General features: G+C 51.9%; 1 protein-coding gene across 1 annotated transcript; it reads left to right on the top strand.

Moving 5' to 3' along the window:
* Positions 1 to 710: 710 nt before the first annotated feature.
* Positions 711 to 16599, top strand: SLC4A1 (solute carrier family 4 member 1 (Diego blood group)). Its single transcript, XM_081115769.1, has 20 exons — positions 711 to 868; positions 4718 to 4800; positions 4926 to 5016; positions 5989 to 6050; positions 6906 to 7086; positions 7189 to 7324; positions 7751 to 7874; positions 7984 to 8068; positions 8216 to 8400; positions 8889 to 9099; positions 9361 to 9573; positions 9750 to 9898; positions 10010 to 10204; positions 11009 to 11182; positions 11615 to 11704; positions 12182 to 12348; positions 12873 to 13126; positions 14166 to 14335; positions 14427 to 14603; positions 15285 to 16599. The coding sequence occupies exons 2-20, from the start codon at positions 4786 to 4788 to the stop codon at positions 15363 to 15365; spliced, it is 2760 nt and encodes a 919-aa protein (XP_080971895.1). The 5' UTR covers positions 711 to 868; positions 4718 to 4785; the 3' UTR covers positions 15366 to 16599.
* Positions 16600 to 25175: the final 8576 nt, after the last annotated feature.

The following is a 25175-nucleotide window of genomic DNA, read 5'->3' as shown; positions in this document are numbered from 1 at the left end:
GAGCAGAGACTGCCCCACTGGGGGAGTGTGGGGAGGGGCACAGCGTGGGCCGAGAATGCAGCCTGCTCTGGGCCAGGCTGCCGACAGAGGAGCCAGTGTGCCCGGACATTGGGGCTTTGTGAGCTCTGAGCTCCTGTGTGGAGAAAGTTGTTTTGTTGACCTGACATTGTTTCAGGTTGACTGAGTGGCAGCGTCTTAGCGCCCATGGGCCAGCTCTTTGGAGCACAGCCAGGGTGCTGAGGGGAGGGGGACCAGGGCACCCTCACCTGGAACAAGAGGGGGAGAGGGCTGCCTGGGCCCTGTGAGCACTGAGCAGGTCCCCATGGGCAAGCTGCAGAGGAAGAGCAAGTCTTGAGGGAGAACACGGAGAGAGGAGAGAGGAGAAGTCACCTGTGCATCTTGGGGCCAGAGAAGAGGGGCCTGGCCAGAGTGAGGATGGACAGAGGCTGGACAGGGGCATCCACATGCTGGGCCAGACCTTCCAGGAGGCTGGGAGCTCTGAGAACCCAGCCATCAAACCTTAGTCCACAGAAGAAGACCTGGAGAATCCTAGGGACCCGGAGGGAGGTATTGGGGGCTGGCTGGCCCAGGGTGGGGTGGACCAGACTCACAGCTGTCCAGATGTGCATGAGAGATAACTCTGTTTACTGGGCACCCAGTAGGAGCGGGGCAGGAGGGTGAGAAGGGGCTCCTGTGGCCCATGGGCGGGCAGATTAGGAGGCGGGAGCATGAGTCAGGGGTTTGCAAGCTGGTCCTGGGGCGAAGGAGCGAGAACCTGGCGCTGTTAGAGCGGGTGTGAGCTCAGCTGGTCACAGAGGGCACCGGCAACTGCAGGAGTTCCTGGAGGGACCCCAAGACTCATTAACAGGTGAGCAGGGCTGGGGAGGGGGTAGGGTTGGTCTTGCAGTGCCTGTCAGGAGGGTTTTTGCAAGTGCCCATCTTAAATCTTCACCCAAGTGGGCACAGGTGCCCTAACCTCCAAGGGGGGGGTGCAGGTGGGTGGGGTGAGAACATTGCAATGTGTGTTGTTACCCCTAAGGGCACAGGCCCATTGTCACTTGCACCTGGGGTGAGTAGGGTGGCCATTGTTAAGAAAACTGGCCAGTGTTAGGAAAAAGAGGCTGGCACGTGGCAACAGAGGTGTGTGTGGCTGGTGTGTAAATGTGTGTGTGGGTCCCTGGCAGGCTCCCATTTTTCCACCCCTCAGATCCCACAAACTCAGGTTTTACCCCCCAGCCCCTTTTGTCCCCCATGTATGGGGATCCCTAGGCCACCTCATTAAGAGAAAAGTTGTCAGCTGACACTATTTCCTATTTGGGACATTTCAGGGAGTCTATGAGGGAGACCTGGCACTGTCCCCGCTCTAAGGAGTGTTTGGAGGGAAAGGAGGAGTCCCCTGCCCCCTGTACATCTCAAAGCACCTAGTTAATTCTATAGAAGCAGAGGACAGACTGGGGAATCTCAAGGGAAGGTGGGGGGGGCAGGAAGAGATTAACCAAAGAATTTATATGCATATATGCATGGCCCGGGGAGTGGCGAAGACCTGGGGGGTGGGATGGGCACAGGATGGAAAGGGTCAGTGGGGGGGGGAGGGGATATATGTAATATTTTGAACAGTAAAGATAAATTTTAAAAGAGAATCTAGAAAAAACTTTTAAAAAGGGAATTGCAAATTAGAGGGGAGGAAGATAGTAAATCTTACCTTGATTCCCAGCAGCAAGGATGGCAAACGTTTACATGGAGCTCCTATGTGCCAGGCACTATTTTAAATGCTTTATAAACATGAACTTAAGGCTCTAACAGGTCTATGAAATAGATATTATTACCTCATCCTACAGATGAGAAAACTGAAGCATAGAGAGGTTGAGTCACTTGCCTGAAACCACACAAGTCACACAGTTAGTAAATGGCTGGGCTGGGATTTGAATCCAGGCAGTCTGACTGCAGAGTCCATACTCTTAATCACTAACACTAAACTAGCTAATAGCTGTTTTGTTTTTTTCTGGGGGCAACTCAGCCTAGTGGTTAGAGATGTAGATAGAATCAGGTAGTCCAGGGTTTAATCCTGTCTCTGAGACCTACCTACTAGGGGACCAAAGCAGGTAAACCTCCCTGAACCTCAGCTTTCTCATCTGGAAAACGGCTAATGACATAAGCCACTTGACAGAGTGGTTTGGGACTATAAAAGATAAGGCGGTACAGCTTGGGGCTGCGCTGGGGCAATTACACAAACGTGGTGCTATGCCACCAGGGAGCCCTCCCTGTCATCTGGTCTCCTCTGCCCCCCAAGCCTCTTCCAGCTGTGCTCCACCTCCTGGGCTCCAGATGCCTCACTCACCCTTATCTGGCCCGACCCTGGCTGGCTGGCTGGCCAGGTGTTTGGTGTGCTTCCAGATGCAGGGCAGTGACAGGGACCAGGTTCTTATCAGTGTCAGGCAGAGCAAGGCCTGCAGCTGGAAGGTGGCTGGGCCTGGTGGTGGCAGCAATCTGGGTTCTGGGTGCACCCTCTAAGGGCCTGGATGAGCACCAGGCGCCTCTGTTCTCCTCTCTTCTCTCTCACTAAGGGTTCAAGCCCAGGTAGAAAGGCCCTCCTGTTATACAGACTGAACGAGCAAGACCTAGAGGGAGGCTGGGAGCTGCCCAAGGCCGTTCAGCCAGTCAGTGGCAGAGGCAGCCTGCGTCTCTGGATTCTCTGGTTCTGGACCATCCCACCTCTCAGATGGAAAACAGGCCAGAGTCCCAGCCCCATGGGTGGGATTTTTAACACCTCAGGTTTAACACCCTTGAGAATTCTAGGGATCTGAGGCCCAGGCAGAGGCAAGGCCAGGGAAAGAAGAAGAAAGAATAAAGGTGAGAGAAGAGGCAGGCAGGGGAACCTGGGGAAAGGGGGCAGGGAGGGATAGAAGAGGGGGAGAAAACATATATGACCAGGATCTTCAAGGGGCAAGCCCAGTGCAGTAAGGACAGTCCCATTCTCAGGCCCTGGGACACTCCCATGGCCATCACTTGCCCTCCCCCCTCCCCAAGGCAGGGACTCCTTCCTTTCTCAGTTTGGTGGGTAATGCCCCTCTCCCTGTCTCTAAGGACTACAGAGCCATCCATTCCTCAGAGAGAAAGTTCTATGTACAGTTCTTTCTGTATATACTCCCTGCCCTCTTCCTTCACACAACACCCAGCCTTGCTTTGCCCGGTCCTAGCTCTGCCCCTTGCCCACCATTTCCCACACCTGGGCTATCCCTCTCCACCTCTCAGCCTTTCAAATCCTCTGGGTCCTTCTAGGCCCAGCACCAGTGTCCCCTCCTCCAGAGACATTCCACCCCCAACCCCACCAGTGTGTCCTGCTCTTCCTTCTGCTGCACAAATCCTTGGCACCCAGCACATTCCGCTCATAACTTGTGTTTGTCTGAGGGACATGTTATCTCCTGAACCTCTTAGCCTGTCACGTATTCCTGGCTTGTGTCCCCAGTCAGGGCTACGAGCCTCTTGAGAGTAGAGACGGTGTCTTGTTCATTCAACATCCCACTGCTCAGCACTACGCTGGCACAGACCGGGCACATTTGCCAACCTGACCCAATCTCTCTCCACAATGCCCTGTGCTGCAGTGGGTGAGGGGAGAAAGGACGTTTCTCCATACCGAGCCTGGAGCTGCCCTAGGGGACCTCCGCCCTCCCCTTGGACTTGTCCTCACATTCCTGGGGTGGGCGGGCATACCTTCCTCTCTGCTGGAGAACACAACTGGAAAAATGGAGGCACAGGACTCAGTGGTCTCCTGGCTGGGTCCTAGTCATACTAAGTCCCCAGTCCCAGAGCCCCATGACTGCAAGGGGGACACATTCTTACATTCATTCAACATGTATTTATTAATGATTACTATGTGTGACCATTCTTCTAGGAGTGGGGAATTCAGTGGGGATCGTGACATTCAGGGTCTTTGCCCTCATGTGCCTTCCCTTCCAGAGGAAGCATCAGACAATATATGCACAAATCAATCAGGAAACCAGAAAATGACAAATTTAGTTAGTGCATGTTAGGGTGGTTAGGGAAGGAATCTAAAGCGGTGACATTTGAGCTGAGATGTAAGAAAGGCTGAGGTATGTGGGGGAGGGGCATCCAGGGTGTGGACAACAGCACATGCAAAGGCCCTGGGGCAGAAAAGGGCTTGGCAAGGAGGCCAGTGGGATAAGTGGGGAGAGAGCAAAAGAGACAGAGTTCTAGATGAGGTGGGAGAGAAAGCAGGGCCACCTCATCCAGGACCTGTGGGCCAGTCCCAAGGATTCTGCAGCACCATGCCCAGCGCAAAGCAGTAATTTCTGGGAGGAGAGTGTGTTGTGGAGACTCTCGGAGGAGCTAAGCCCCTTGAAGAGGGGCCAGGTCATGCTGCCCTGGGGTTGGCTGAGTTGTGGGGATGTGCAGGAAAAGAAGCCAGGTGAGGTTTGGTGAACGGAGAAAGGAGTCAGATTTGAAGGACATACCCATCCTGCCCAGACACCCTTAGCCAGCCAAGCTTCCCCTTCCCTGCACTGCCCCATCTCTCCTGGCCCTTACATCTACAAATTCAGCTCCTTCTTCCAAGCCTCCACCCACACCTCCTTCCTTTGATCCCACTGTCTCCCAACATGTGGGATCCCCCTTCTGTCAAATGCGGCCCCCTCTGGGGGAGGACCAGGAGACCACAGGATGCCCTGTGCCTCACTCAGCCTGTGCCTCTCCCCTGCAGGGACCCGCAGTGCGGGTTATGCTGGGGGCTCAGATCCCTGAGGATAATCGGACAATCAGGACAGCGCCATGGGGGATTTGCAGGTGAGTCTTTCATGGCATCTGCAGAGCTCCTACCTGGGGGCTCTGGGAACCTGGCCCTAAACTCCTACCTTCATGGGGAGTCAAGAAGCCCATCACAGCCCAGTCCTGATGGCCACTTTCCACAGGAGGATTACGAAGAGGGGCTGGAAGAGATTCTAGAGCAGGAGGAATATGAAGATCCAGGTGTCCCTGTACCCCAGGTGGAGGAGCCAGAAGGTAAGCCCCATCTCCCTCTCTGCTGGGGTGAGCTGCTGAGCCCCAGACAGGGACATTTGGGGAACTTGTTCTCCCCTCTTCTCTGAACTCCCCCCCCTCGCCCTAGCCCCAGGGCCAGTTCTCCCTGCAATCCTGGCTGATTGAAGGATAAACAGAGTTTTGTTTAAAATGATCACAGGAGGGGACTGGGGGGTGGGCAGGACCAGTCATCCGTCACCATCACCGCGCCCCTTAGATTTGTGAGAGGGCAGCCAGGACTGACTGGGACAATGGCAGGAGCCCACATGCCACTCATGCCCATCTAATGCTGGCTTCTAAGCCAGGCACTGGCCCTGTTCTGGGAACATTGCCCTGTTTGGGGGTCCAGAGGTCCTGAAAAATTAAGGGCTTGGGGACCCCCAGGGCAGAGAGACATCAGGAAACCTTCCCTGGCTTGTCCAAGGTCTTAGTTGGGGAGCCTTAGGCAGGCACCTATTTACTGTCAACAGGACTTAAGTTCAGGCAATTAGTATTGAAGATAAGAGGCCCCTCTGGGAAATGAGGGCTGGGGTGGGGGGCCATAGGGGCAATATAAGGGCAGACCCCACCCTGGTGCCCAGAGCTCAGCTTGGAGGCTGGGAGAAGCTATGGGCTGACAGGATTCTTGAGGCAGGTGAGAAGGAAGGGAATTGGTTCCAGGAGGTGGCACAAGAGGGAGGAGACCCTAAGAGAATCCTGAAGATTGCCACTCAGGTCTCTCCAGTCTCCTTGGAGATGATTCTCCTGATCATCACTGAGGATGAATCCCAGGTCCTCCACAATGCTCATATGTGGGCCAAGAGCAGGCATGGGGAGCCACAGCCCACTGAGCAGCAGGGGTGGGGCAGGGGCACCAGGGTCCCAGCGGGACATCACCCTGCTCTGGTTTCTGGGGCTGATGGTGGGTGGAGCAGGATTGTCTGGGGGCAGCACTAACTGCCTCTGCGTTTTCAGCTCACCTCACCGAGCCAACAGTCACAGACTATCACACCACATCGCAACCAGGTACCCACGAGGTAAGGCCCCTCAGCCTTCCCCAACCCTTCCTGCACTGGCCCTGGGATCCACCATTCTATCAGGGGAAGGGAGGAGTGGAGGGATAGGCACACACCTTCAAACAGGCCACACGTAGGCTGAGAGGGTGGTAGTCTTGAGAAATCAGTAGAAGGAAAGAGGACAGCCCCCAGTGCGCAGAGACCTGGGCCCCCTTTCGCTGAGGAGGGAGTTCACAGGGCAGAGAGAAACTGGCTGCTGGAGGTCTGAGCCTGAAGGCCCTGTAGCCCTCGTTGGGTGTCAGGTGCTCCCTGGGGAAGCCCAGGAGTAAATAATGCTCTCCTCTGCCCAGGCGCCCTACCTCCCTGCTGGGTCCCAGGCTATCTAGCTGGTTAATAAATTTGTTCTGCCCTCATCTCGGATCTTAAGAGTGGCCACCTGGCCTCAAAGAAACCCAAGAACAAGCTGAGCGACACACCTACTCAACAGACAGGAGATGATCCAAAGACCCGAAGACTTCCCTCTCCTTTCCCTTCTAAGTGCCCACTCTAGCACCCCTTTTGGTCCAGAGGGTCTCCAAATGCCTCTGAAAAGAGGTCAGGGGCCTGGTCAGGAAGCTGAGGAATCGAGCCAGAAGTGTAGGCTGTACCTGTGGGACCCTCAAGCATCTCCCCACACTTCCCATCTCACTCACACTCCAGGCTGGAGTTCCTGACCATCCCTCTGAGCTCAGGATCTGCCCCCAAATGCTCCAGGGCCCTGGGCCTCCTACAAACATCTCTCAGAGCCTGCTGAGTGTCCACCATGCCCTAGGCTGCCAGTGTCCCCAGGGCCCTGCCCTGAGCCTGATGGACTAATTCAGGTCTGTGGGGCTGCAGGTCTACATAGAGCTGCAGGAACTGGTGATGGATGAAAAGAACCAGGAGCTACAATGGATGGAGGCAGCGCGCTGGGTGCGGCTGGAGGAAAACCGGGGGGAGGACGGGGCCTGGGGCCGCCCGCACTTGTCTTACCTCACCTTCTGGAGCCTCCTGGAGCTGCAGAGAGCCTTCACCAAGGGTGAGCTCTGATCGGCCCCTCTGTGATCCCTGCATGTGAGGCTTGGTGGGGAGGAGGAGGGCCACCATCCAGCTGTCCAGCTCACCCCTCCACTGCCTGCAGGGACTGTGCTCCTGGATCTGCCAGAGACCTCCATGGCTGGAGTGGCCAACCAGCTGCTGGACCAGTTTATCTACGAGGAGCAGATCTGGCCTCGGGACCGAGAAGAGCTGCTCCGGGTCCTGCTACTCAAACACAGGTGGCCCTGCCTGCCCAGACCTGGACTCCACTCCCAAAGGGCCTACCTCCCCAGCCCATCTGCCCAAGCTCTCCCTGGGAGTCCAAATGGCCTTTCCCTTGCCAGGAAGGGGCCCACTTTTCTTTCAGGATGGCTCCTGCCTCTGACACCTCTTGCCGGGTGGCCATGTCTCCATGCTCAGATTTGGGGAACACTGGTCCCCAGGAGAGCAGACTCTCAAGGCCCTTCCCTCCATTCATTCTTCTGGCTCCACCTAGTCACTCCAGACAGAGGCTGCCTGCAACACCCTCCAGAAGAGGCTGATTCCCCTTCTGCCCTAGGGTGTCTCTAGTCTGCTCACTGGGAGTCCTAGTGGATCCCTCCCACCACCAATGCTCTGCTGATAGCCCACCCTTACTCAGCCCATGTCCCCTTTGTGTCCTGCAGCCATGCTGGAGACCTAGAGGCCCTAGAGGGTGTAAAGCCCACAGTCCTGACACGTTCCGGGGAGCCCTCACAGCCTCTTCTCGTCCAACACCCCTCGCTGGAGACTCGGCTATTCTGTGAACAGGTGAGGCCATACCAGGGGTGTATGGGGGGAGCCAGAAGCATGGTTAGAAATGAGAGTAGGGAGGCGAGGAGGGGGCCAGATGCTCCCCTCACCACCCTCTCCCCAACAGGGAGAGAGGGGCACAGAAGGCCGCTCGTCATCTGGAATTTTGGAAAAGATCCCCCCGGATTCGGAAGCCACCCTGGTGCTAGTGGGTAAGCAGTGGTGCTCTGACCCACTCGCCCCTCCTCAGCCCCGTTTCCACCTCCTGTCCTGGCCCAGCCTGCCTCTGTCTGAGGCTGGACCCCAGCAGTGCCCCCTCAGCTTGGCCAGACCACCTCATGTCCCCCCCCATCCCACAGGCCGAGCCACCTTCCTGGAGCGGCCGGTGCTAGGCTTCGTGCGGCTGAAGGAGGCCACAGAGCTGGAGGACGCAGTGGAGCTGCCTGTGCCCGTGCGCTTCCTCCTTGTGCTGCTGGGACCCGAGTCCTCTCACATTGACTACACCCAGCTTGGCCGGGCCACTGCCACCCTCCTGTCCGAGAGAGTAAGGAGGGGCTGGGGAGGGCTGGGGGGACCCCGGGAGCTGGGTGGCAGTTGAGGCCATTCTCCCCCGGACTGGTCTGGGTCGCTTTAGCTTCACTAGTTTAGCGCACTCAGCCTAATCCAGCTGCTTCTGGCCCAGCCCTGCCTGATCCGGCTTGGTCTGCTCTGGCCCACTCTGACCTGGGTGGCCCTGGTCAAGTCCAGCCTGGTGTGGCCTAGTCTGCTTTGGCTTCATCCGGTTCTGCTGTAAGCCACCTGGTCTGCTTTAGTTCTCTCTCCTTCCTTCACTCAGGACCATGTCTGCCTCCCCAAAGCCCTTTCACTGTGTGTGTGTAGGGGGGCTAAAGGAGGTGGGCAAGAAAAGCAGTCAGTTCCTAGCAAGAAGGAGCTGGGTGAGAGTATTCTGGCCCTTGGGGGCCCTGGCTGTGGACCCCTGGGCCCTTTCATCCAGCAGGTCCAGGCAGCCCTCACCCTCTCTTTGGCCCCTAGGTGTTCCGCATGGACGCGTACCTGGCCCAGAGTAAGCAAGAGCTGGTGCGCTCCCTGGAGGGCTTCCTGGACTGCAGCCTGGTGCTGCCTCCCTCGGACGCCCCCTCGGAGCAGGCCCTGCTCAGCCTGTTGCCGGTGCAGAGGGAGCTGCTGCGAAAACGCTACCTGCCCAGCTCTGCCAAGCCAGACCCCAGCTTTTACAAAGGCCTAGGTACCTGCCCTGCCCTGCCCTGCCCTGCCCTGCCCAGCCCAAGGCTTTCTGAGCCCCACAGACACTCAGACACCCCAGCACAGCCTTGTGGGCCCCTGCCTCCCCTCTCCCCATCAAATACTTGGGTATTCCTTCTCCCTAGCCTCTTGCCACAGCTTCCTTGGCCACCGCATTCCCATCAGACTATATACCCTCTCAACTCCCCTCTCCCCACATCTCCCCGTGCTACTCCCATGACCATGGTCCTGTTCTTCACTACAGATTTAAATGGGGGTCCAGGGGTCCCTGGTGGCCCGGATGACCCTCTGCAACGAACAGGCACCTTCTTTGGGGGCCTGGCGCGTGACATAAAGCGCCGCTATCCTCGCTACTTGAGTGACATCACGGATGCACTCAGCCCCCAGGTCCTGGCTGCCGTCATCTTCATCTACTTTGCTGCCCTGTCACCTGCCATTACCTTCGGAGGCCTCCTGGGTCAGTTCCTCTGAGTGTCCCCCAACCCTTTCTTCTTACCCTCAGGCCTCTGTGTGGGCCCTGACTTCTGCCCTGATCTGACACTCTGAACCCTTTCATCAGCCTGCCCATGAATGCTTCATTGACCCCTCAAAATGATCTCCTGACCTTGACCCCACTGTTACTTCTACCCACAGGAGAGAAGACCCATAACCAGATGGGGGTGTCAGAGCTGCTCATCTCTACTGCGGCGCAGGGCATTCTCTTTGCCCTGCTGGCGGCTCAGCCCCTGCTCGTGCTTGGCTTCTCGGGGCCCCTGCTCGTGTTTGAGGAAGCCTTCTTCTTGGTAGCTCTGTTCTAGCCCCACTGTGACCCTGTACCTGGCCCCTGGCCCCCTGCCTGATGCACAGCACTGGGCCCGTTTGTCTGACCCCAGCTCCCTCTGACCACCCTGCAGTTCTGCAACAGTAATGACCTGGAGTACCTCGTGGGTCGCGTGTGGATCGGCTTTTGGCTCATCCTGCTCGTGGTGCTGGTGGTGGCCTTCGAGGGCAGCTTCCTGGTCCGCTTCATCTCCCGCTACACCCAGGAGATCTTCTCCTTCCTCATCTCCCTCATCTTCATCTATGAGACATTCACCAAGCTGATCAAGGTGGGAGCGTGAGTGAGCATGGGGGTGTGCGGGGGTGCGACTGAGCATAAACTACGTGACCGTGTGCATCACTGCACACATGTCTGTGCGGCATTTGGGTGGCAGTGTTTTTACGGTATGTGACTACGACCACATACATGTTGGCACCTGCTCCCGGAATTCTTGCCATGACTGTGCAGACTGACTGTGCAGGAGAAGGCACCTCTGTGTGCGCATGTCCATGTTTATAACCACACAAAGAGTGACTAATGGGCAAGCATGTGTGTGAGACTAAAATGGGAAATTGCATGCATGGTCGGGATAGTGCGGGGTGGGCTATTGAGGCTCTGATGTCCCCCCTCCCTCTCCTGCACCTACCCTCAAGAACCGCACGTCCTATGGATAAAGCACCCTGCCCCTTTGCCTTAACTATGCCTGTCTCTGTGTCCGCATTTCATATGGAGGAAGGCTGGACACTATGTCTGTCCCTGATTCTGTTGGTTGGTGGGTCTTTCCAAGTCCTTGAAGCCCTGCACTCCAGCCTTTTCATGTCTCCCAGGCCCTGGGTGATCACACACACACACACGCACGCACACTCACACGCACACACACCACACACACTTATTGCCTCCATGGCCCACCCCACCCAAGCCTAGCCTGGGTACTTGCTCCTCAAAACCAGGCTGTAGAATTTCATGGCCCTTCTGTCACCATGTCAGCTGAGGAAGAAGATAGGTGGATGGGTGATGGATGGATGGGTAGATGGGCGATGGACAGAGGATGGATGGATGGGCAGGAACTGGATGCCTTGGTTTTCTGCTGCAGATCTTCCAGAGCCACCCACTGCAGAAGCATTATGAACACAACGTGAAGATGGAGCCCAAACCTCAGGGCGCCCTGCCCAACACAGCCCTCCTCTCCCTTGTGCTCATGGCCGGCACCTTCTTTTTCGCCATGATGCTGCGCAAGTTCAAGAACAGCTCCTACTTCCCTGGCAAGGTCAGCACATCGTCTCCACCTGCCCTTACCTACCCTGCCCCGTCCCAGTCCAAAGCACCCCCTAGCTTCCCCAGTGCCGTTAGCTCCCCTTCTTAACTCCCTCATCCCAGATCTCACTCTTCAGGCAAGCCCATCTCCCCTTCTCAGCACGCCCCACCCCCCAGGGTTGAGAACCCAGTGAGAACCCAGTGGGGAGCCAGACTCAGTGCTTGGAAAGGGATAGAGAACTGTGGGGCCAGGGGTGGGGCTGGTTCAGGGGAAGGAGAAAGGAGGTTAGTACACTGAGGTGCAAGACAGGGCATTAGATGTTGACAAATTCCCTGGGAAGAGCAGGGCCCCCTGGGTTAAGATGGCGCAGAAGTGGGAACAAGTGAGAGGTGGAAGGTGGGGAGCAACTGGGCACTAACGGCTGGTTCTTCCACCTGCCCTCAGCTGCGACGGGTCATCGGGGACTTTGGGGTTCCTATCTCCATCCTGATCATGGTCATGGTGGACTTCTTCATCCAGGACACCTATACCCAGGTGACCCTCTCCTTCCACCCTCATTTCATTTCCTCAGCTTACTCCCTCCCGAGAACTACTTTCCCCAATCTGAAGTCAGCTAGAACTACCCCTACCCCATCCTTGACTCCCCTGGGGGCCCCCTCATTCCTCCCACAGCCTTACAGGATCCCTCTGGCTGAAACAAGGGCCTGGGTCAGGTTGCCCACTTCACTCTTTAACCCAGGGCAGCAGGAAAGAATCCTTTTTGGAGCCAGGCAGATCTGAGTATGAATCTTACTCTGCCACCAAACTGTTGTGTGATATAAGGCAAGCTACATACCCTCTCAGCTATAAAGCTGGGAATGAAATGTACGTAAAAGGCTTAGTATAGGGGCTGGGAGCAAAGTAGGTGGGCAATATAAGTGAGCTCCCAGGCTCCCAGGACCCCGTCTGCCCCTGTCTCCACCTTTCCCCACCCCCTTCCCCAGTGTTCTCACCAGCATCCCCCTCCCACAGAAACTCAGCGTGCCTGCAGGCTTCAAGTTGTCCAACTCCTCGGCCCGGGGCTGGATCATCCACCCTCTGGGCTTGTACACCCCTTTCCCCATGTGGATGATGTTTGCCTCCGCTCTCCCTGCACTGCTGGTCTTCATACTCATCTTCCTTGAGTCCCAGATCACCACGTAAGAGCCGGGGGGGGGGGGGGGGGGGGGGGGGGGGGCTGGGCCTGGGAGAGCTGGAGGCAGAGAAAGGGACAGGGTCCAGGCAGGCAGTCTCAGGGGAATGTGTGGCCCTCTCTGCTCACAGGAATGATGGACAGGGAGGGGCAGGGCCAGGTTTTGTGGGGCCCAACAATGTATAATTTGGGGAGCTTTTTTAAGAAAAAGAACACAAAATGAGAACTACACAGTAAGGTGCCAGATCTGGGAAGAGGCCTGTGTCAGCGATGCTCCCTGGAGCCTACACTTCATTAGCTTCAGAGAAAATCTGCCTGCAGACATTTTAGGTGATGTCTGAAGACATTTCTGCTCTTAGAGTCTGGATTCTCAAGATGAGGTGGGAGGGAGGAGAGGAAGGAACTCCTAGGGAGATGGGCACAGAAGGATAAACTGAGGTACAGAGAAACTCAAGTATGGGGAAGGAAGGAGGGGGCTGAGGGGGTGCGGGAAGGAGAGCCCTGCTTACCCCTGACCTCCCACACCCCCAGGCTGATTATCAGCAAACCAGAGCGCAAGCTGGTCAAGGGCTCCGGCTTCCACCTGGACCTGCTGCTGGTCATGGGCATGGGCGGGGTCGCCACTCTCTTTGGAATGCCCTGGCTCAGTGCCACCACCGTGCGATCTGTCACCCATGCCAATGCCCTCACCATCATGGGCAAGGCCAGCACCCCAGGAGCTGCAGCCCAGATCCAGGAGGTCAAGGAGCAGCGAATCAGCGGGCTCCTGGTCTCTGTGCTTGTGGGTGAGTGAGCACCAGCCACACTCTCTACCACCCCCTGGCCCTGGCCCTGGCCTCCAGCCCCTGCCCCTTAGGATCCAGCCCCTTCCAGCCCTCCTGACATCCCTGCTGCTCACACCTCCCCAGTGAGTTATCCACATGATGGAATTCTGGAAGAAATTTCCAAGGCACTGAGATGGGCATCTGAGCAGGGGAGGAAGGAGGGCCTCCATTATTAAAGCCTTCTCTAGATAGACATTCAGCGAACTGTGGGTTCCAGCCCTGCCCTGCTGCTGGACCTCAGTTTCCCTTCTTGTACCATTAGAGGGCTTATTAGATGCCCCTGAAGTCTCTCTAGCTCAGCTGCTCTATGACTGATACAAAGGGCAGTGCTCCAGGCATAACCTGGGGGTGGGGAAGGAGAAGGCAGAGGGTCACTGGGGTTGATCTGAGTCTAGAGCAGCTGCGAGTCCAGCTGGGCTTGAGGTGGGCAGCACCATGATCACTGATGGAGAGGCCAGGGGAGTTTCTTACAGAAGGAGAAGCTGATGTTAGCTGGAGGAGGGTTAGGATTTGGAGGTGGAGGGTGATGGAGGCATTCTGGGCTGGGCTGAGGAAAAAGGTGGTCTCTCTGACCCCCTAGGTTAAAGGAGTAAGGAGGTTTTGAAGTCAGGCAGGCCAGCCGGAGCTCGACTCCCTGCTCTTCCAGTTGCTAGCTGTGTAGCCTTAGGCAAGTTGCTTCACCTCTCTGACTCTGTTTCCTCATCTCTAGAATGGGGGTAATACCTATTAAAAGGATCCACAGAGCCCTGGCCAGTGTTGCACAGTGGTTAGTGTCATCCGGTGTACCAAAGGGTCTCGGGTTAGATCCCCTGTTGGGCGCATACAGGAGGCAACCCATCGATGTTTCTCTCTCTTTCTCTAGAACCAATGAAAAAAACATATCCTCCGGTGAAGCTAAAAATAAAAAGGGTACACAGAAAGGGCTCCCCATGGCCCTTGTGGAGCCTGGTGCCAGCCCTCCAGGGCATGTGAGGCTGAAAGTTGGTGGTTCTTCCTGCAGGCGTGTCCATCCTTATGGGGCCCATCCTGTCCCACATCCCCCTGGCTGTGCTGTTCGGCATCTTCCTCTACATGGGGGTCACATCCCTCAGCGGCATCCAGCTCTTTGACCGCATCTTGCTTCTCTTCAAGCCGCCCAAGTACCACCCAGATGTGCCCTTCGTCAAGCGGGTACAGGGCCCCCCGGCTGCCCAGCCCAGGGTGGGGTGGCCGTGCTTGGCGCCGGGGCAGGGCAGGCCATGACCCCAGCCTCTGCCCGCAGGTGAAGACCTGGCGCATGCACTTGTTCACGGGCATCCAGATCATCTGCCTGGCAGTGCTGTGGGCAGTGAAATCCTTCCAGGCCACTTCGCTGGCCCTGCCCTTCATTCTCATCCTCACAGTGCCCCTGCGCCGTCTCCTGCTGCCACTTATCTTCAGGGACCTGGAACTCCAGTGTGTGAGTGGCTGCTCCCCGCCCCCACCCCTCAAGGCCCGGGGTAGACGGGAGGGTGCAGAGGGAGCAGGAGCTGGAGGCCAGGACCCCCAAGGCGGCTCAGGGAGGGCTCGTCAGAGGGGGTGGGTCTCAGAATCAAGGAAGGTAAAGAGTAGTGCAGTTAAGGTCTGGATCTGGGGCCTGCGTTCAAGTTCTGACACTGCCTGCCACGTGCTAGTGTCAGACCTGGAGCAAATGGCCTCATGTTTCTGTGCCTTGGGTTTGCTCACCTGTGAAAGGAGTAGTGACAGGGTGGGTGGGAGAGTTAAGAGGCACCCAGGGTGTGTTCCATGTTCGTTGTCCTGACCACAGAACAGCTGGCCCTATGGTTTTCCAAATCATTTTGGAAGAGTCGTTCCTCCAGTAGAATTCTTCTAAGATGTGACACAGGTCACTGTGGGACTGCCCTGGTGAAGGAGTCCCCTGCCTGCCCTCTGGAGGTCCACCTCCCTCAGAAAGCACCAGATGCTCAGGGGCTCCGCACCCTTTGGAAATCTCTCATGTTGACCAACCTTAGGGGCAGGACTCAGCCAAGGTTCAGAGAGCCAGGCCCTCTCCTAACTCCAGAGGCGCCTCTTGGTGCTCGGGGAGGCTCACCTGGCCCCTGGGCCACTCACCCTCTCTCCTTCCTACCCCGCCCTCCAGCTGGATGCTGACGATGCCAAGGCAACCTTTGATGAGGAGGACGGTCGGGATGAGTACGACGAGGTGCCCATGCCCGTGTGAGAGGAGGGCCAGGGCCTCAGACCTCCCCCCATTTCCACTGCTCCGCTTTCTCAGGAAAAGTAGAAGTTCAGGGGCACCTCATGGACTTCCAGGCCCCTCCTGGGGTAGCGGCTGAGGCTCCAAGGCTGTGGATGGGGGAAGGAAGGGGTGTCTAGGAAACCTTCCACCATGGGTAGACTGACTTTTCCGGCTGGACATGGCCAGTGGAGCCCACATGGGGGCATTCAGTGTGCCACCCTTCCTGCTGCCACACTGCCACATGGGGATTCCCAGCTGGGAGACTTAGACCTGAGCCCTACTCATGGCAGAGACAGGGGCAATAGCGAGGGAGGGAGTTGGGTGGGTGGGTTCAAGTTCCTGCTTGTTGTGTGACCTTGAGCAAGTCCCTTAATCTCTCTAGCCTCTGCTTCCTCTTCTGTAAAATGGGTATATTGATAATAATACCCACATTACAGGATGGTTACTGAGGACCAAAGATAAATGTGAACAAAGGGCTTTGTAAACTCTGAAAGGACTATTACGCTGTAGTCATCATTCTTCCTCTAGCCTGCCCAAGGTCACAGCTCCTGAGCGATACAGATGGGATTTGAACCAGGTCCCCTGATTCTGAGCCCAGAGCTCTGTGCTCCACTTCAGTCATCCACCTTCCCATGCTTAGAGATGCCCCTGCTGACTCCTCCCTTCCCCTTCTCTGCTCCCACTCCCTACCTGGGGACCCTTTTCTCTGGAGCAGAGGGAGGTATCCTGGTGAGGGCAAGGTGTGGGTGGTGAGGAGACAATCAGGGCTGGGACTCAGGACACCTAAGTGCTTGCTCCCTTCCCCCATGCTTTCATTCATTCGCTCATTCATTCATTCCACAAACATTTACTGAGCCCCTGGACCCTGTGGACACAGAGGTGACTGAGACAAGGCCCCGCCCAGGGGTGGGGAGTGATGGGCAGCTCACAGTCTGTTCTAGATTTGGATGGAGGGGTGGGAGAGGGAGGGGCTGGGAGGAGGAGGGGAGGGAAGTTTGTAATTTATTGATTGTGTATTTTCTCAGTTATCACTGTACTTTGGCTTCATACATGCCCAGGCCCTGCCCCCATTAGTGACCCACTGCCCCCAACCCCACTCAAGATGAATCTTGGGGAGAACCCAGATTTGACTCACTGGGGTAGGAGACAGTGGGTTCTGTAGAATACGGGCAAAATCTATTTTTTAAAAAAACAAAAACATAAAAAGTTGAAAGAACTGGACATGGTAAGAGATGGTTGAAACTGAGAATCATGGTGTGACAGAAAAGAAAGGGGGCTTTGAACTGAAGGAAAGCCCTTGGGTGCATCCCTGAAGGCTGGCAGCTGCCTCCCACTACTTCACTTTCTGTTAAATGGGAACGGTAATGGGATCAACCTCTAGGGTCCTTGTAAGGATTAAATGAGCCAGTGCTCGCAAAGTCTTGCTCAGCACAGGCCTCAGGAAGAGCTCAGTAAACGCTGGCTATTGGCTTCATTATTCTGCTTGGGATGTTCCTGCCCTGTCCTTCCGTTTCCTCCTTGAACACCAGCGGAAAAAGTCACCCTGCCGGCACCCTTCCCCTCGATGCCTGGGAATGGGCTTTGTCAATAAATGGCGTCTGTGGTGGAGTGACTGCCTTGCTGGAATTCCCCTCCCAGAGTCAGGGGTCCAAAGGGACTTGGCTGGGCCAGGCGGACACGGTGTGTGTGGTGAGGAGCTGGTGCAGGGCTGCTGCCCTGGGGGGGGCAAGGAGAGCCAGGCTGGGAGTGGGACGAGCTGGGGAGGGGAAAGGCTGGTGACCCCCGAGCTCTAGGGGCAGAGAGGGCCAGCACACAGCGAGGGGCAGAGAGCAAGGGAAACGAGTTTGCACTCAGGACATCCTTCCTCCCCAGAATAAGCAACAGCCATGGAGGTAGGGAGAGGGGCTATAAAGGGGCCTGGCCCCTGCCTCTTGGACTGTGGACCCCACATCCCTTTGAATCAGTCAGGCCCTTAGCCTCTTCAAGCTGGGCAACATCTCTGAGAGGGATCAGCAGAGGAAATGCAGTTGGCTGTCAATCACAGAGGAACAGCATTTCTTGACCAGCTTCCCACTAACCTTCACTCTGATCCCCTTGGAGACTCTGTTCCCCCCCAACCCCCCCCCCCGCCCTGCCCCCAGCCACTTTCAGCAATTCTAGGGAGCTGCTGGGTCAGGTGTCACCCAAGACTGGAGAGGAAGATGCCAGGACATACTCCCTCCCCACCCTCCCAGCCTTCCAGCAAGCGGCCAGCGCAGGGCTGGTCCGCCTGGCTTCCTTCCCCGGATCTATATTTACTTGCTGCCTATCCCCAGCTGACCCCTCCCAGGCTGTCCAGGGCAGCGCCAAAGGACCAGAGAGCGACGGGAGCCCCAGGCAATCCCAGCCGCCACCCAGGCAGCTTCCTGTCCCACTGCACTGGCCCTGTCCTGAGCTTGCCAGAACCCCACTCCCCACCTTGCGCCAGGAAGGCAGTAGAAAAATGTGAAGACCACAGAAATCAATCAGGATCCGACTTCCTGCCTGGCCTGAGGCCTCGCTCCCCCTGCATTTCCTGCCCCTGCCCAGATGCCCTGTGCAACCCCACTGCCTGCATTTCCTTTCATGGAAAATCCCTCACCGGGAATGAACTGCCTTAATGAGGTCCACCCTTTTAGGTGAACACAAAGGAACCCCACTCCTGGTAAGGAAATAGTTCAACAGAAGCAAAAAGCTCTAAACCTGAAGATATTCTTTGCAGGACTATCTATGAAAGCAAAACACTAGAAAGAATCCAAATTCTCAGAAATAGGAGAGCAGTTAGTAAATTGCCCTACATCAATATAAATGACCACAGCCAGGCCTTAGAAATAATAGCGATGATGAAGAAGCTGTTGGATCCGCTTGGTGCAATCGCGTAATCCTGGGTGTGTGAGGCCAAGGGGTTTGGAATTCCAGCTTTGTGGTTGAGTAGGGCCTCCTCTCTGAGCTCAGTTTTCCACATCTGTCAGACGGAGATAATGAGATCACAGACCTAGAGGTCTAGCCCAGGGCTGGCCTTTGGTGAACAAAAGTTCATTCGTGTTACTTAAGCAAGGCACAAAGTGACATAACTGTCCTGGTGACAGCTATGCAGGAAAGTTTAGTATGCGCGAGAATGAAGGTTTAAGGATTAGACAGCCGGGGGCTGACGCCTGGGTTGTGGGCTCCGGTTTTGACTTGATTCCCAGTGTGGGGCGAGCAGGAGGTGACCTTTCAATGACATCGATGTTTCTCTCTCTCTCTCCCTTCCCCTCTCTCTCTCAAATCAATAACAACATATTTTTTAAAATAATAAAAAATTAAAAAATAAAGGCTTAGGCAGAAAAAATTAAAGTGCCATGGTGGTAGAATTATAGGAGATATAAATTTCCTCCTCTTTTGGCCTGTAGGTGCAGAGGGTTAAGTTAATCATTCTCCTCGGGTCAGGGCAAGTTAGCACTGAACAGTAATGTCTCCTTTTTTTCTTTTTCCCTTCCTTCCTTCCCTTTTGTTCTCATTTCCTACTCCTGCTTTCTTCCCCCTCCACAGACTGACCCAAACATGTTTAATGTGCATCTTTTTGTGTGAATATGTTCTTGAAAATATGTATCATTGATATGATTTATTTATTCTTTTTTTAATATGTCTTATTGATTTCAGAGAGAGGAAGGGAGAGGGAGAGAGAGAGACAGAAACATCAATAATGAGAGAGTCATTGATCGGCTGCCTCCTGCACGCTCTCCCCCCTCCCCCCCACTGGGGATCAAGCCTGCAACCCAGACATGTGCTCTGACTGGGAATTGAACCCCAATCTCCTGGATCTTAGGTCGATGCTCAACCACTGAGCCATGCTGGCCGGGCTCATTGATATTTTTAAATTTATTATAAAAGTTTTAATACATACATCAAAGTAGAAATAATAGTACAATAAACTCCCATATACTCATCTCTCAGACTCAATAATTATCAAGATTTTGACTCAAAGTTTTGCTTAAATCTTTGTTTCATCTTTCTCATTTTTCCCTTCACTGAACTAAATACTTTAAAGTCCATCCCAGACACTTCACCCCTATATTTTTTAACTATGCGTCCCCTCCAACACGGAACATTTTCTTACCTGAATGCAATACCATCATCACACTCAACGAAATTAGCAATAATACCTAATATCCAATTTATAATCATATTTCTCATAATGTCTCTCTGCAGTTGGTTGGTGGTGGCGGTGGGGTTTGGGTATTTCTATATATTATCAGCACTGTGCTGCAGGCTTCGCTCTATTGGTCCTCTTTTCACCCAATACTATGGTTTTAAGACCCAGCCAGGTTGCTCTGTGAACATGGAGTTGCTTTATCTGCTTCATGGTTCTCTGTGGAGTATCCCCTACCTTTGGCCTCTCCACTCCTCCAGGGAGGGACACCCGAGTGCACCCAGCTCCCCTCCTGCAAAGGATGCTGCAGTGACGTCCTCAGCCTTATACTCTTACGGATCTAGTGAGAATTTCTCTGGGTTATATACCTAGGAGCCAGGAGCAGATTTACTAGGTCACAGGGTATGAATATATCTGTCTCAGTTTGACTAGATACAGCCATATTTTTCTCTATAATGTCTGCACCAGTTCATGCTCCTACAAGCAGTTCAGGAGGTTCCTATATTCCCATGTGATTGACATTACCCAGCTGTCTGATTTTTGCTAATCTAACCAAAGTATTACCTTATTTCTCTAAAGAGTTTGAGCATCTCTACATTGCTGATTATTCTTTAAGATTTGTTCTGATTTTAGACCTTGCAAAAATATACTCCCACCTTGGCATCTTGCTCTTAACTTTGTCTACCTCATTGAACAGAAATATTTCCTTTTGATATAATTAAATATACTCAAGAGCAAGAATTTGGATTTGAGCCCAGCCGGGCATGGCTCAGGGGTTGAGCATCGACCTAGGATCCAGGACATCGAGGTTCGATTCCTGATCAGGAGACGTGCCTGGGTTTCCAGCTCAATCCCCAGTAGGGGGGACGCAGGAGGCAGCCACTGATGTTTCTATTGATCTCTCTCCCTCTTCCTCCTTCTCCCTTTTTCTTTCTGAAATCAATAAAGATATATTTAAAAAAAAAAAAAAAAGAATTTGGACTTGATTCAGTAGGCACTAGGGAGTTATTGCAGGTTCTTGAACTGGGGAGTGATATGAACTGATTCACTTGAGAGCTACATATAGGAGGGACTGGCTGCAAGGAGGCAAATTGGGAATCTGCATGTAAGTGAGTCAATAGCAGGCAGGTGGACATAAGCCCCTATCCTCATAGGACCACTAGTCAGCATGGGAGCCAGGTGTTCAACAAGAGTGATGAGTTTTCTGCAGGGAGTGGTGGGAGCAGAAGGGGGGCAGGGTTAGGCAAGACTTCCTGGAGACAGACATTGCCTTTGACTCCTGGGGGAAAAATAGGAGCTGGCCCAGTGATTAGAGAAGGGGAATGTCTTGAGGGAATAAGTATTTGGAAAATGGAAAACATCCAAGAAATATCCTGAAGATAAAGTGAGTGAAATTGCTCAGCAAAGTCCAATGACATGGTGGAAAGCCTGCTGGGTTGGCAGGCCACAACCTCAGAAAGTTGTTTCTTTCCCAGGCACCTGGGCTCAAAGCCAGATGACAGGAGGTGAGGAAGGAAGGGCTGGTAAGGAAGCAGAAGCAGGAGGTGTAGGCCATGGTCTGGGAGCTTGGCAAGAGCAGGACAGGCAGACAGCATCCAGCTGACCTTTTCCCAAGATGAACAAGAGAATAGTTTGCAGGCTGAGAGAATGCATTCATAGGCATGCAACCATCTCTCCTCTTTCCTATAAAACGTATCGTTATATGTTCAAATTTCAAAAAGGATGCTTGTATATTATAAAACACCTAGCCTTATGGAACTATTTAACATAGAGAATAAAAGTCTTCAATAACCACCCCCAGTAACCACTGTTAATAATTTAGAGTATATTCTTCCAGAGTTATTTATATGTAACACTAATTTACATGTATATTTTAGTAGGGCATATATAATTTTTAAAAAATATATCTTTATTGATTTCAGAGAGAGATAGAAAACTCAATGATGAGAGAGAATCATTGATTGGCTGCCTCCTGCACGCCCCATGCTGGGGATCGAGCCCACAACCAGGCATGTGCCCTGACTGGGAATAGAACCTCGATCTCCTGGATCCTAGGTCAATGCTCAACCGATGAGCCACGCCCAGCCGGGCGGCATATATAATTTTTTAACAGAGTTTTAAGTACATAAAACAAAAACTGATGAAACTGAAAGGAGATGTAGATAGATCCACAATCATAGTAGGAAACTACAACCACTCTCTCAATAATCCATAGAACAGAAAATTATTTCTACTTAGACAGAAAATTATTAAGGCTATAGAACACCTGTAGAGCACTATCAACCTACTTGGCCTAATTTATATTCATAGAACATTCCAACCAACAATAGCAAAATACCTATTCCCTTCAACTGCACATGGATCACTCACGAAAATAGACCATATTGCGGGCCATAAAACAAACTTTAGCAGTTGTAAAATAAATGAAATCATAGAAAGTATAATCTATGTCCACAACACAATCAAATTAGAAATCAGTAACAGAAAGACAAGAACTTCTAAATAACCCATAGATCAAAGATGAAGTTATAAGGAAAATTAGAAAATATATATTTTAAATGTTTTTATTGATTTCAGAGAGAGGAAAGGAGAGGAAGATAGAAACATCAATGATGAAAGAGAGTCATCAATTGGCTGCCTCCTGCACGCCCCCTACTGGGTATGGAGCCTGCAACCTGGGCACATGCCCTGACTGGGAATCTAACTGCCATCTCCTGGATCATAGGTAGATGCTCAACCCCTGAGCAACGTTGGCGGGGCTAGAAAATATTTTGAACTGAATGAAGATGAAAACATATCAAAATTTGTGAGATGCAATTAATCAGTGTTCAGAGGGGAAAACAGTATTGAATACTTAGGTTATAAAATAAGAAAGATTTCAATCAGTAACAGAAGCTTCCACCTTATAAAACTAGAAAAAGAAGAATAAGTTAGATACAGATTCATACATTTGAAACTTGTATGGCTTTATTGACCAATGTCACCCCAATAAATTCAAAAATAAAAAAAATTAAAATTTTTAAAAAGAATAAAGTAGACTCAAAGCAGGCAGAATCTAGAAGGAAATAATAGAGATATACTACATATCTATAAAATAGAGAACAAACAATAGAGAAAAATCAATAAAGCCAAAAGCTAGTTCTTTGGGGGGAAAATCAATAAAATTGATAAACCTCTTGCCAGACTGGCCAAGAAAAAAAGAAAAAAGACATAAATTTGAAATAATAAAAATGAGAGCACATCACTACAGACCCTAAAGACATTAAATGGAAAACTACAAATATAAATATCCATAAATTTGAAAAGTTAGGTGAATTTTAAATTCCTTAAAAAACACAAACTATCAAAGCTCACTCAAAAAGAAATAGAGCCCGGCCGGGCGTGGCTCAGCGGTTAAGCATCGACCTAGGATCCAGGCGATCGGGGTTCGATTCCCGGTCAAGGCACATGCCCGGGTTGTGGACTTGATCAATGACTCTCTCATCATTGATGTTTCTGTCTCTCTCTCTTCCTCTCCTTTCTTCTCTCTGAAATCAATAAAGATATATTAAAAAAAAAAAAGAAAGAAATAGAGACTATGATTTCATTTATATATGGAATCTAAAGAACGAAATAAACAAACAAAATAGAAACAGACTCATAGCTGCAAAGACCAGATTGACAGTTGACAGAGGGGAGGGGAGTTGGAGGAATGGGTGAAAAAGGTGAGGGAATTAAGAAATACAAATTGGTAGTCACAAAGATGTAAATTACAGCATAGGAATGTAATCAATAATATCATAATAACTATGTATGAGACCAGGTGCATTCTACAAATATCAGGGGGACCACTCTGTAAAGTACATGATTGTCTATACACTATGCTGTACATCTGAAACTGAAAAAGAATACTATTGAGTATAAACTGTAATTTTTTAAAACAAGAAAAAGAGACTGAACAATAACAACAAAAGAATCAGATTAAAAAATGAGCAAGGACTTGAATATACATTTCTCCAAAAAAGATATAAAATGGCCAATATATACATGACAAGATGCTCAACATCACTAATAATTAGGGAAATACAAATTAAAACTACAATGAGATACCACTTTTATACTTTTAGGATGGCTACTATAAAAAACAAAACAAAACACAGTCCTAGCTGGTTTGGCTCAGTGGTTAGAGCATTGGTCAGTGGACCCGAAGGGTCTAGGGTTCGATTCCAGTCAAGGGCACATCCCCTCAGTTGCAGGCTCAATCCCCAGCCTTGGTTGGGGTGAGTGTGGGAGGCAACCAATTGATGTGTCTCTCTCACATCGATCTCTCTCTCTCTCTGCCTTCCACTCTGTCTGAAAAGCAATGGAAAAAATATCCTCGGGTGAAGATTAAAAAAATGAACAAAAACAAAACAGAAAATGACAAGTGTTGATAAGGATGTGGAGAAATTGGAACCCTTGTGTACTGTTGGTAGAAATGTAAAATGGTACAGCCACTGTGGACAACAGTATGGTGGTCCCTCAAAAAGGTAAGAATAGGATTACCATTTGATCCAGCAACCCAATTCTAGGTATATACCCTAAAGAACTGAAAGCAGGGTCTTGAAGAGATATTTATACACCATACACCTAGCAGCATTTTTCACAAGAGCTAACACATGGAAGCAACCCGAGTGTCCATGGATGGATGGATGGATGGATGGATGGATGGATGAGCAAAATGTACATACATACAATGAAATATTATTTAGCCTTAAAAAGGAAGGCGATTCTGACATATGGTACAATATGGATGAACCTGAAGGACATTATGCTAAGTGAAATAAGCCAGTTGCAAAAAGATAAAATATATGATTGCACTTATATGAGGTACTTAGAGTAGTCAAAAATTATAGAGGCAGAAAGTAGAATGATGGTTGCCAGGGACTGGAGGGAGGAGGAACGGGGAGTTATTGTTTAATGGGTATAGAGCTCCCGTTTTACAAGAAGAAAAGAGTTATGGAGATGAATGTAACACATTATAAATCTACTTAAGACCATGGAACTGTACACTTAAAAACGGTTAAGATGGTAAATTTTACGTTGTATGTATGTTACCACATAAAATGGGAAAATAATACATTAAATTAAATAGCATAGCAAAGGGGGGAAAAACAAAAACAAAGAGAAATAGAGGAGTTCTGTTTTCTGGTCAGGCATGTAAAAAGCCTAGAAGTCTTCACTCCATCCTACAAACAAGGAAAAAGCTGAACAAACTGAAAAATCAACTCTTCTTAGATCTACCAGAGAAGTGAGGTCACAAGACAAACTACTGCCCTTCAAATTGGAGAAACAGACAGTCAGATACAGAGAATCACAACTTATCTGAGCAGAAACCTCCACTGGAACCAGTGCTGGGGTAGAAAAACCTGAACTGTAATTAACAAATTGCTGGAGGCCTAGCATGACATGTCTGAGACTTAAAAATTCCAGGGGAACTCAGTCATTTGTGAGTTTTATCTCCAGGAGCTCTCCCAGGTCCTCACTGTGAATATCAGAGAAAATTCTCCTCATACTTCTAGCAGGCAGAAGGAAAAAGAAAACATTTTGAAATATGCAGAGCATTCTGTTCTTCTTAACAAGGGTTCCTCTCAGGAGAATTTTACCAGAGCCTAACCTGCTGG

This window comes from Miniopterus schreibersii (genome assembly GCF_964146895.1).
Source record: "Miniopterus schreibersii genome assembly, chromosome: 16".
Classification (NCBI taxonomy): Eukaryota; Metazoa; Chordata; class Mammalia; order Chiroptera; family Miniopteridae; genus Miniopterus; species Miniopterus schreibersii.
Note: the sequence above shows the minus strand (reverse complement) of the source record. Positions and strands in the feature narration are given on the sequence as shown.

Bases quoted from the DNA above. Each gene is read 5' to 3' on its own strand.
- SLC4A1 (XM_081115769.1), top strand. The intron at 5,017-5,988 runs GTAAGCCCCATC...CTGCGTTTTCAG, and splicing joins CCAGGTGGAGGAGCCAGAAG to CTCACCTCACCGAGCCAACA. The intron at 12,349-12,872 runs GTAAGAGCCGGG...CCACACCCCCAG, and splicing joins CTTGAGTCCCAGATCACCAC to GCTGATTATCAGCAAACCAG.